At 50.8% G+C, this 12,929-nt stretch overlaps 1 protein-coding gene across 5 annotated transcripts in view; it reads right to left on the bottom strand.

The window, feature by feature from the left end:
* The window catches only part of SEC24C (SEC24 homolog C, COPII component), a 124,207-nt gene that overhangs the window by 49,281 nt on the left and 61,997 nt on the right, over positions 1–12,929 (bottom strand). For all 5 annotated transcript variants that reach the window (XM_085898903.1, XM_085898907.1, XM_085898904.1 and 2 more), the window contains one exon: positions 965–1,135. In XM_085898903.1, coding sequence (XP_085755029.1) covers positions 965–1,135 — 171 coding nt within the window. The remainder of the gene's footprint in view (positions 1–964; positions 1,136–12,929) is intronic.

A 12,929-nucleotide genomic window follows, 5' to 3' on the forward strand; every position in this document is an offset into this window, starting at 1 on the left:
GGGACAAGATAGAAGGAGACTTGGATAAATAAGGTATATGGGGAAGAATGAGGGTAGGGAGACGACACATGGGGTGGATTAGATGGATACAGAAGCAGATATGTACAGAAGAAAATGATGGATACACAATGCACAAGATGGATACAGAAATAAATTCATAGTCCCAAGGGTTCACGGTGGAGCACCCCAATTCTCTCTTTGTAAATGTGTATCGTATAGCACCACCTGGTGGGTGCTGGTATTACAAATCCTAACCATAGAAGTGGGAAATTATCATTTGTGTGTGTGTGTTTGACTTCTATGTACTCCTGGACCACCCGATGAAATGAGTTTAAACTAGTGTTTGTACTCGGGGTGTGCATGGGATGGATGCATGCCAAACATGTTTTAATAACAACTTTATAAGAAAACACAACAAAGCAGAGATGCATGAAGATGGACTTGGCAAACAAAAAAAACAAAAAAAAAACCTTAAGATTCATATTCTCGGAAGTGGTGAAAAAGCCAGCATTGTGTACTTCAAGTAAACGCTTCCAGATTAAACTGTCAAAATTCAGGCTTACTGTACACCACCCTTTTGTTCGTCTTTTCTCCCATTTGTAGAATCGCCTTCCTGAGGATGTTTAATCCTATGCTTCCCTACAGAGCTTCAATCAAACAATGCACTACCATCTCAAGTCCCCCCCACTCCCTGACCAACTCATGGTCTCTTCTACCCTCATTAGCCCTCCCTCACAAAACCCAACCCTCTTCTTGCAGGTTCCTATTTTATATCTCCAGTTCATGCTTTCCCTTGCTTACTGTGTCCGACTTTTTCTTATTTCCCTTATTCTGTGACCTCGTTCTTCCCTGAGTATCGCTCTCCTATTAATTTTGTTTTCACGGAGCTGAATTAGAGACATTAAACTGACAACTCACTCAAATTATTTGCTACACTCCTCAGAAGCAAATAAATGCTGCATACCTGGAAGCAACTGTACTTGAAGAAGTTTCCACCAGTATTCAGAGGGACTATCCCAAGTGTGGCCACATCTACATATTGGCTTGGGAAAAGGAAGAGATCCACAGAACAGCCAGCTGCCACACAGTCCTTCACAAGGTTCTGATACACACTGCCCTGGGGCTGGAACAAAGTCTAGAACACAAGAAAGAGGGTGTGAAATGCTAATACAAAGTTCCTATTTTAAAAAGGTAAATTCATAATCTACACAGTTGCTTTGAAATGCTTCCTACTCAGACATTCATGAAAAGTTTAACACAACAGTCATATTATATTACAAATCACAATGTATCAGAAGTGAAGTGCTGCATGTTTGTAGTAGTCTTACATGTTAAACATTTGTACCTATGACACATGAAGAAGCACTCTAGAAATCAGGAATAAATTATTCGAGCATATTCTAAGCATGAGAGTGCTGCGGTTTGAAAAAGGAAAAAAATACTGTAAAGAGGCTTTCACAGTAATTGTGCATACTCGAAATTCACAGTTTATACGCAGCACAAAGAAAGCATCAAGGGGCGGTCTATCCCCAAGTAGAGTAACCGTGTAATTGAAAGTTATGTCACGAACGTTGCTCTGGCCTACTGGAATGGCATTCATGTCACAAAGTCCAGAGATTCCATAATTACCTCCACCACAGTGCCACTGAAGGTGGATGGAGATTTTGTATTCACCTCTGATTGCTTGTCTGTCTATCTGTGAGCAGGATATCTCAGAAAGTTATAGACAGATTCGGACGAAACTTGGTGAACAGGTTGATTCAATTTTGGCGAAGATCCGGGCCTGGATCTGGATACTAGTTACTAAAGTAATTCTTCACAATTGAGAGAAAGGGCCAGAACGATATATAGCATGACATGTCAAGCAGCTATGGACGGATTCAGATGAAACTTGTTGGATGAGTTGAGTTGGTGGCAAGAACAAGGCGATTATATTGTTGCGAATTCGCGCCCGCCGGCGTGCGAGCGGCCACGTAACTCGAATCGCGGCACGTCGCCCACCGGACGGACAATTCCGTCGTGACCCTATCGGACTAACGCCGGGAAATAGTTACGGGTGGGCCTTTCGGCCTCACCACGATCGTGCCAATCGGCCCCCCGTGTGGGATAGGGTTGCTCGCCAAATTCGACCTCCCTAAGTACCCACACGGAGGGTAGACCGGGCGATCGCACCTCGCCGCAGTTCGACTTCGGACACGGGCCACTTTAAGCGACCCGTTCCGTACTATCGGGATAACCGAGCGGTGTTATCGTCAACCTCGACGGTTCTGATTAATTATTGGGCGTATTTAGCCCACGACCAACCCTTTACGTGAAGTAAGATGGAGATTCAATTAAAGAAAAGACGAAGCGAAACGGGAAAAACAGTTCAACATAATTCACATTTATTCCGCGGCAAACGGAAAGCACACATATACAATTACAACAATTATGCACCAAAAGCAAATGTAAAAGAAACACAACAATTATGCACCAAAAGCAAATGTAACAAAAGAAACACAATGCAGATCTACTACCGACTACACGAGCACAAGGCAACACTTACACAGTTTTACTTTACAGACGGCGCCGACAACACATATACTCCAAAGCCCACCCTCAACTACAAGGGGGCAGACGGGCCTGGGGCCGAGACCGCGTCGAGCCTACCCGTCTGGTGATGAGCCGCAAAATGGCGGCGGTGCCCCGACTCCGCGCTCCTCCGCGGGCCTCGCTGGCACTGCCTGGAATGGGATGGGAACGGGGCCCCCCTTTTCGCACTATCTCAGCGCGGGGGGGAAACAGGGGGGGTTGTTGATGCTCTGGGGAAAGAGGCTAGCTGGCTTGCTTGGGTCCCGCGACGAGAGACTCCACTGCGCCCTCGACCGCGTTCCCGGCTTCTCCTCTCTGCAGCTCCCCGACAGACTCCGAACCCCGACAGACCGACTCCCCTCCAGACCCGTCTTGACTGCCGCCGCCACACCTCTCCAGCTCGAGCCCGAAACAGAAACTCTCTCGCTGCCGCTGCTGCTGCCGCTGCCGCTGCCACTGCCACTGCCACACCTCTCCAACTCGCCCGAGCCCGAAATAGAAACTCTCAACTCTCACTCGAGCCCGAAACAGAAACTCTTCTCACTCGAGCCCGAAACAGAAACTCTTCTCTCACTCGAGCCCGAAACAGAAACTCTTCTACTCCCTCGAGCCCGAAACAGAAACTCCTCTACTCCCTCGAGCCCGAAACAGAAACTCTTCTACTCCCTCGATTCGCCCCACGCTCGGCGCTTTATAGTCAGCAGGAGAAACCATATGCAGATTTTCGGATCAGGATCGGCTCGGGGACGGAGGAAAAGTGGGCGTGAATCATTCCTGATCCTCAAATTTGCATATATCGATTCTACTCCGATGCGCCTGGAGGCGGGGCCAAATCGCCCCGCGCTCGCTGATAGGACGGAACAGAAGTGGGCGTGAATCATTCCTGATCCGACTTCCCCGGAAAGGCCGCTTTTTGCACCCGCTGCTCGGCGCGCGCCCTGTACGAGTCCAGGATCGGTGCCCACAAGCGGTGCGGGAATGGCAGCAGAAGGAGGAGAGGTGAAGGTGGTGGAGGGTTTATTGTGGTGGTTCCTGGCCACGGTGACGCTTGGAATCGCGGTGATGCGATGATTGCGAGAGCGAGTTGTGACGGTAAAGGTCGTGGCTGTTGGCGTTGTTGTTGTGAAGCGGCGTTGCGGTTGGTGGTTGTTGTGTGATGGCGGTTGAGACGTGGTTGGTTCAAAATAAAGATAGAACAGAAAAACGGCTATCTTGAAGGGTCGCAGCCCGAATGAATCACATTTATTCCCTCTAAACAACGGGTTTGGGCTAACTACACATGTACTTACAGAGATATCTCACCTACGGGACCTGAATGGTGGTTTGCGAATTTCCTCAACCACAACACTACCCCCTCCCCTTTTTACAGACTCGTCCCGAGTCGTCAAATTTTCATGTGCCATCATGTGTAGTTTTCCCCTAGTACATTTTACCTACGGATCCCTGAGTGCGACATTCATGGTATTCGTGTCCCCAAAATAAATAACCTGAGGGCTGAGTAACTACCTAAACAAACCCACTCACACGGACGACTTAAATAAAATTGCCGGCGCTAAGACATACATGCCGGGGGCGCACTCATATGTACAGTACATCTTAACCTTAACTTACAAATTTTACACTAAACCATGGCCCAGGATCAATGGACTCTGCAAAAAGAAAGCAGTTAGCAGGGAGCCAGGCTGCTCGCATGCAGTCTCTGGCTCAAACAATGCAGGTGACAGGGAACGTGGCCGGCTGCTCACACGCAGTCCAAGGCCTTCCCTTTTGAAAATGAACCCAGTGAACCACAACGGTGCATGGGCTGCACAAGCGCAGTCTCCGTGCCAGCTCAAGTGGCACACGCAATGAGCACAACGGATGGATGGATGGATGGATTGATAAATGGATGGATGCAAACACGGTGCACGGGCCGCCACTGCAGGCCCGTGTTGTAGCTGCCAACAGGGCAGTTCTTGCAGCTTGCAAACTGTTGCTTTCTGATCCTGGCGCGCATGGAAATGAAAAGGGGGGGGGCAAAGCAAAATTGAACGGGGCTGGTGAACAGGGGCAGTGGGCATGGTATGGCAAAGGTGAGCAGGCAACCACAGCCTGCAGAACAAGGCCATTGCAGGCAAACACAGCCGGCAGACGATCTGGCCGGCACAGGCCTTGAAGGAACACAGCCAGCAGATGAAGTGGCCGGCACAGGCCTTGAAGCAAAACACGGCCAGCCGATGAAGTGGGCCGGCCTTTGCCTTGCAGTGGAGGTTGGTGGAGGGGGTGCGGTGGTGCTGGCCACTCAGAAGGCGGGCTCGGACCTGCCTACTGTCTCCCTCCCAACCTATCGCCTTTGCCTGTCACTGTCTATACCCACTACCTTAATTTGTCAAACCCCAATTTAGCCCCAACTTATTATTTTTTTTTTGTTGTTTTTATTTTTACTTCCCCACTATAAATCGTCCCCTAACCCCCTTTATCGTCCTTGTTCGGCTAACCTATCCTGTCTACTAGCCTACTCCCAACCCCTACGTTCCCTTCCCGGAGGGGAATAAGGGAGAGCTAGCGTCCTGTGCCGAGGCCCAACGAAGCCTCAAGATGGCATCCCCAGACTTCAGCGATCTAACCCAAAGTGGGTCCAGCGGCCCACAACGAGAGCGAGGGGATGGATGGTGCGGAGGGGTACATCTCCTAATCTACCCTAACCATTTAACTGTTAAACTACCCCGGGGCTTTCAACAAGCGCCTCTCGCTTAAACTATTGGTTCTATAAACCCAGATTCCCGTCGCCTGCGTTGGTGTCCTCACAATTTCGGGCCTCGCCCCCCAATTTTCTTTCCGTGCCCTCACACGGTTTCATGGCTGGGACGTGTGGCTCCCCTTGGCGGGCACGACCCTCTGCCGATTCTCCCGCTATGGCACCCCCGGGCACGACACTGCCTCCGAGCCTACCAGCTCCCTAAACACCGGGGAGTGCCCCCCATGGCACCTCCCCTGAAACGCACACGTGGCAGGCTGGCTTCCCGGGCCCCTTTCCAAGGGTCACCCGTGCCCACAACACTGCCCACGCGGCTAACGGCGCCCCAGGCCCCCGCAGCAAGCGTGCGCACCCGTGCCCACTATGCTATCCCGGCCCCCCATGGGCCCTTGGTCTACTACGGCCGACTAGCCTGGTGCCCGGGGTACCCACTCAGCGATACTCACCTTTCGCAGCCACGCTCCCAGCCCGTCAACAGGGCTCCTGCACCCCTCCAAACAGGTTTCGAGCCTACTTCCCCACCAACAACAAAACGACCTCCATTTTGTCAATTTGACTAACCCCCTAACTCAGTCTACACTGACCCCGGGGTCCCTTGGGCGGGAGTCACTCCTCCCCCCAATCACTCATCGCACCATGCATTCCCCATTCGCTCCACACAGACAGACCCGCTGGCCTCACTCACTCAAGATGTCTCCACACAACTCACCAACTCTTCAACACACACACACCGCTGAACTCTGCCATCCTTCTAACTACTTCCCTTAACTAACTCGTGCTCCCACGTCGTCCCTTAAACTATAGCACGTTCCATTTAACACTACGTAGCTAAACTACGTCCCCACTACACATTCACAGTCTGTCTCTGTCTCCTAAATAAAAAAAAAATCATTTCCCCACCTAAATCTGGCTACAATCCCTCTACCTAATCCATTCCACGGGCCCCATGAGGACTTACCCCTGCCCCATGGAGCCGGTCTAACTAAGCTAACCCTTCCCCCTAACTAGTTTCATCCTGTGCCCAGGCCAAGGGGGTCTTCCACCCCTTGCCCGGGAATCCTGTTCACCCGAAAGCGAGGCTTGCTGTTTTTTTGTTTTTTTCCTCGCGCAGCACCAGCGCGGTAACTCACAGCTCGCGCACTTTGCACCTGTCCGTGACGTCATGCAGCTGCACGTGTACCTCGTCCCTCCTTGGATGGTACCATCCGGCAGGGATACCCCTCCTGCGGGATTCCAACCCCACGTGCAGCCATGACGTCACCGTGTGCATAAAAAAAAAAACACAAGCCCCACGTCTCGAGGGGTTCCCCACGCGAACACATGTGCTTTGCCCGTTGGAGCTTACCACACACGCCCGCGTGGAGAACCCGTCCGGTCCAAATCTGAAATCCTGCCTAACTTTGTCCGTCCGCGGGATCGGCAAATCCACAGCGTGCGTTTCTGGACCGGGACTTCACTCTCGCAAGCGAGCACGTGGGGGCCTCGTGCGTTGCACAGCACGGACCTCGCGCTCGCTGCTGGGTGAACCCGGCACGGTCCTCGAAACAGCTACAGCCGCTACTCGGCTTTTGTCCCTCTGTCGCCGTCGTCGTCTCCATTCAACCCACGCACACCTGCGTGTAACGACGCTCACAGTCCATTCCATTACATTCACACTGGGAGACGCGGCTGCATGCTCACACATGCCCACCGACATCTCCCCCACATACCGCTCTCTCACACACAGGGTCTCCCTTGCACTCGGCCGTTCACTCACGCATGCCACCTCCCTCACACACGTGGCTCCACTCACTCGCGGTCTTCCACTCACACACGCGGGGGCACTCGCCCGCGGTGTCTCATCCACACACGGCGTGCTGGGAGCACGCCCTCCGGCACACTTGCCACCACACCACTCACATACGGGGTCGCTTCTACACACGGGGACGCACTCACACCTTGCACCATACACACCGGGACAACCACACTGGGGATTCGTGTCCCCACAAGGGTCTCCGGGGCCTCTATACCCCCCAAGCTTTCCGTGCACCTGTCCACAGCACCCGTCCCCTCGACCCTGCAAAGCACGACCGAACCCACCTGGTCGTGACTCGCCTCAAGGGGGCATACTCCCTCCCCTCGTTCCTGGAGGAGGACATCCAGCTGCTCGCACTGGGTCCCGACACGCTCCGCGAGCTCACCCTCATTGTCCACTACCTCTGTGTGTGTGTGTGTGTGTGTGTGTGTGTGTGTGTGTGTGTGTGTGTGTGTGTGTGTGCGTCTCTAACCCCGTCTTCATCGTGTAGTCTTCCCTCTATTGTTCCCATCTCCCATGTCTCTGTACATTTATTAGTTTCTGTTGTCCCCCTCGTGTCTATTGGTCTCTGCTTCTTTCTGGCATATTTCCCTTATCTTTATGTAGGTCAACCTTGCTTTCTCCTTAAGTCGCTCCCGTCCTTCCCTGCGTTTCACTCCTTGCTCTTTCACGATCTCCGCGTACCTCATCCTTGCTTTCCGTCTTAATTGTTCTTTTCTCTCCCTCGCAATTCCTTTCACCTCGTCTCTTGTTTCCCGTGTCTCTATACATTTTCTCTCCTTGTTCCTTATTTCTGTCTCTTCCTGGTTCCTTTTTCCTTCCCATCTGAGTCGTTCTTTCTCTCTGAGCCCCATTAGCTGTTCGTTCTCCCTCCGGAGCTCCTCAATCTCCGTTGACTCCAATCTCGCTCTCCGTTTTAGTTGTTCAATTTCACACTCATATAGTTGTTGTTTTCTCTCCCACTGTTCCTCCTGCTCTTTGTTTTCCAATCTCATTGTTTCTTTCAATTGGCTCATTTCCTTCCTGTGTTTCATTCGCTGTTCTCTCACTACTCTTCCTCGTTTCCTCTCCTGTCCTTCCTTCTCCAGTTTCATGGTTTGCTTCATTTGGTTACGCTCCTTTTTGTGTTTCATTTGCTGCTGTCTCATTACTCTTCCTTGTTTCCTCTCCTGTCCTTCCTTCTCCAGTTTCATGGTTTGCTTCATTTGGTTACGCTCCTTTTTGTGTTTCATTTGCTGCTGTCTCATTACTCTTCCTTGTTTCCTCTCCTGTCTTTCCTTATCCAGTTTCATGGTTTTCTTCATTTGGTTCATCTCCATTTCGTATTTCATTCGCTGCTGTCTCATTACTCTTCCTTGTTTCCTCTCCTGTCTTTCCTTATCCAGTTTCATGGTTTTCTTCATTTGGTTCATCTCCATTTTGTGTTTCATTCGCTGTTCTTTGTCTATCTTCTCGCACTCCAGCCTCGCCTTTTCTTTCAATTGGTCAACCTCGGCTTCATGTTCCTTTTGTTTTCTATTCCATTGTTCCTCTCGTTCTTCCCTCTCCAATCTCCTTGTGTCCTTCAATCTCCTGATTTCTCCTTCCTGCTTCATTCCTTGCTCCTTCAACTTCTCCTCGTATTCCAACCTATTTTTTTCCTTTTGTCGTTGAGTTTCAAATTCATACTCTTTCAGTTTTTTATTCCACTGTCTCTCTTGTTCCTCGTTCTGAAATCTCATAGTTTCCTTTAATTGATGGATTTCTTTCTCCTGTCTCATTCCTTGTTCTTTGTATTTCCTATTCCACTGTCTTCCTTGTTCCTCATTCTGCAATCTCGTTATTTCTTTCAGTTGGCCGACTTCCTTCCCCTGTCTGATTCGTTCTTCCATCATTACTCTTTTTTGCATCTCATTCTGCAATCTCGTGGTTTCCTTCAGTTGGCTGATTTCCTTCTCCTGTCTCATTCCTTGTTCTTTCAGTACTCTTTCTTGTTCCTCATTCTTTAATCTGACCTTCGCTTCCAGCTCTTCGATCTGTACAGTGTGGTTCCTTAACGTTTCATTATCTGTTGTCGTTCTTTCTTCTCTCACCATCCTCAACTCGTTTTGTAATTCCCTCTCTTTGTTTTGGTGTTTCTGTAACTCAGAAGCTTTCTTTTCCAATTCCTTTCTCATCTCCGCACACTCCGACTTTGCTTTGGCTTCTAATTGTTCAATCTGCTCAGTGTGGTTCCTTAACGTTTCATTCTCTGTTCTCTTCCTTTCCTCTTTTAACATCCTCAGTTCGTCTTGTAATCCTCTTTTTTTGTTTTCGTGTTTCAGTATCTCAGAAGTTTTTGTTTCTAATTCCTCCCTCAATTTGCATGCTTCTTCACTCATTTCATCTCTTCTTTCCACCGCTTCCCTCCTCAATTCGTCCCTTTTTTTTACTGTATTCATTTAGTTTTTTCTGCCATTCCTTTCCCATTCTTATCTCCCCTTCCAGGATTTCTCTTTTAAACTGTCTTGCCCTTACCTCTCGCTTCAGTAGTTCCAATTCCCCATCTTGTTTGCGTTTTTCCTTTTCGAGCTTTGTTTTCCTTTCTCCTTCCTCCCTCAATTCTCCCTGCAGTTCTTTGAACTGTTCTGACTTTTCCAGCAATTCCTCTGTCCTTTCCTCCAGCTGTCTCTCTCCTCTTTTTATCTTCCATTCTAGGCTTTCTCTTTCCTGATTGCCTGTTCTTACCTCTTCCTTCAATTGTTCCAACTCCCCATCGTGTTCACATTTTTTATCTTCCAACTGTATTTCCCTCACTCTCCCCTCCAGTTCTTTGAACCGCCTTGCTTCCTCCAATAATTTTTCCATTAATTGTTTTACTTCCAAGTCGTGCTCCTTTTGTTTCTTTTCCAGCTCGGTTTTCCATTCTTCCTCCCATTGTTTCCTTTCCTGGGAGATACCAATCTGCTGTTCCTCTATTCTTTTGTTCAGTTTGCTCTTCGCATATTCCAACTGACGGGTATAAAACACTACCAAATTCTTTTTCCCCACATAATTTGTCGACTCTATTGGCCAAGTCATGTTTTTGCCACCGAATTCGTTCCAGTAAATCGTCCAATCGCTATGTCCCCCCGTACACGTAATTTTTCTGAAGCGCGTCTGCGTGCCGTTGTGACTCGTCCACTCCACTTTGCACCTCCTCGATATATTCTTCATAACGCTTCACCTTTTCCAAGACATCCCCCAATTGTGCCTGAAGCCTGCCAATGCTCGCATAGTCATCCTGCCACGCCTGCCATGGCACATGCCGTGACCACGTGCCTTGAACCGGTGACTGGGAGCTCACGCCTCGTGCTGTGCCATTAATATCAGCCCGCTCCGTGCTGCGCTGAGGTGCGATCGCGCTGCCATTGTGCGACTCCGTTTGCCGGCGAAGTTCGTGCTCAAGCCGCTCCCACTGACCACAGTTAGTGGTGGGGTTATAATTATAAAAAGAACCGACCTGGGCCATGGATCCTACATGACGACACATACCTAATACCCCCGGCTCCCGCTCGCCTTGAGACGCCATCTTATTTCTCGTAAAGGGTTAATTTAAATCGCTCGTAATTTGGAGGGAATCGGGGGTCGCTCCTCTCACCCCTGGACCGATTCCCGTGAATTTAGCTGGAGACAGGAGAGCCCATTTTCCCGCTCTCCGACACCAGTGCCGCGAGGAGGGGGATGGGTTTGTGTCCCACTCCTGACACCTGTGTTGCGAATTCGCGCCCGCCGGCGTGCGAGCGGCCACGTAACTCGAATCGCGGCACGTCGCCCACCGGACGGACAATTCCGTCGTGACCCTATCGGACTAACGCCGGGAAATAGTTACGGGTGGGCCTTTCGGCCTCACCACGATCGTGCCAATCGGCCCCCCGTGTGGGATAGGGTTGCTCGCCAAATTCGACCTACCTAAGTACCCACACGGAGGGTAGACTGGGCGATCGCACCTCGCCGCAGGTCGACTTCGGACACGGGCCACTTTAAGCGACCCGTTCCGTACTATCGGGATAACCGAGCGGTGTTATCGTCAACCTCGATGGTTCCGATTAATTATTGGGCGTATTTAGCCCACGACCAACCCTTTACGTGAAGTAAGATGGAGATTCAATTAAAGAAAAGACGAAGCGAAACGGGAAAAACAGTTCAACATAATTCACATTTATTCCGCGGCAAACGGAAAGCACACATATACAATTACAAGAATTATGCACCAAAAGCAAATGTAAAAGAAACACAACAATTATGCACCAAAAGCAAATGTAACAAAAGAAACACAATGCAGATCTACTACCGACTACGCGAGCACACGGCAACACTTACACAGTTTTACTTTACAGACGGCGCCGACAACACATATACTCCAAAGCAAAAGAAAAAGGGGCCACCCTCAACTACAAGGGGGCAGACGGGCCTGGGGCCGAGACCGCGTCGAGCCTACCCGTCTGGTGATGAGCCGCAAAATGGCGGCGGTGCCCCGACTCAGCACTCCTCCGCGGGCCTCGCTGGCACTGCCTGGAATGGGGTGGGAACGGGGCCCCCCTTTTCGCACTATCTCAGCGCGGGGGGGGGGGAACAGGGGGGGTTGTTGATGCTCTGGGGAAAGAGGATAGCTGGCTTGCTTGGGTCCCGCGACGAGCGACTCCACTGCGCCCTTGACCTCGTTCCCGGCTTCTCCTCTCTGCAGCTCCCCGACAGACTCCGAACCCCGACAGACCGACTCCCCTCCAGACCCGTCTTGACTGCCGCCGCCACACCTCTCCAACTCGAGCCCGAAACAGAAACTCTCGCTGCCGCTGCTGCTGCCACTGCCGCTGCCACTGCCACACCTCTCCAACTCGCCCGAGCTCGAAATAGAAACTCTCAACTCTCACTCGAGCCCGAAACAGAAACTCTTCTCTCACTCGAGCCCGAAACAGAAACTCTTCTACTCCCTTGAGCCCGAAACAGAAACTCTTCTACTCCCTCGAGCCCGAAACAGAAACTCTTCTACTCCCTCGATTCGCCCCGCGCTCGGCGCTTTATAGTCAGCAGGAGAAACCATATGCAGATTTTCGGATCAGGATCGGCTCGGGGGCAGAGCCACGCTCGCCCATTGGACGGAGGAAAAGTGGGCGTGAATCATTCCTGATCCTCGAATTTGCATATATCGATTCTACTCCGACACGCCTGGAGGCGGGGCCAAATCGCCCCGTGCTCGCTGATAGGACAGAACAGAAGTGGGCGTGAATCATTCCTGATCCGACTTCCCCGGAAAGGCCGCTTTTTGCACCCGCTACTCGGCGCGCGCCCTGTACGAGTCCAGGATCGGTGCCCACAAGCGGTGCGGGAATGGCGGCAGAAGGAGGAGAGGTGAAGGTGGTGGAGGGTTTATTGTGGTGGTCCCTGGCCACGGTGACGCTTGGAATCGCGGTGATGCGATGATTGCGAGAGCGAGTTGTGACTGTAAAGGTCGTGGCTGTTGGCGTTGTTGTTGTTGTTATTGTTGTGAAGCGGCGTTGCGGTTGGTGGTTGTTGTGTGATGGCGGTTGAGACGTGGTTGGTTCAAAATAAAGATAGAACAGAAAAACGGCTATCTTGAAGGGTCGCAGCCCGAATGAATCACATTTATTCCCTCTAAACAACGGGTTTGGGCTAACTACACATATACTTACAGAGATATCTCACCTACGGGACCTGAATGGTGGTTTGCGAATTTCCTCAACCACAACAATATTTTGGTTAAGGTCTGGATTCAGATCTAGCCTATCAGTGGGATACAAAACTTAAACTGTTTAGCCTGGCGAAGGTATGCGCTCGACCGAGTGCATGTTCTAGTTTATTTCTTGT

This window comes from Eptatretus burgeri, chromosome 10 (genome assembly GCF_056783735.1).
Source record: "Eptatretus burgeri isolate ZD-2024b chromosome 10, Ebu_testis_v1, whole genome shotgun sequence".
NCBI classification, from domain to species: domain Eukaryota; kingdom Metazoa; phylum Chordata; class Myxini; order Myxiniformes; family Myxinidae; genus Eptatretus; species Eptatretus burgeri.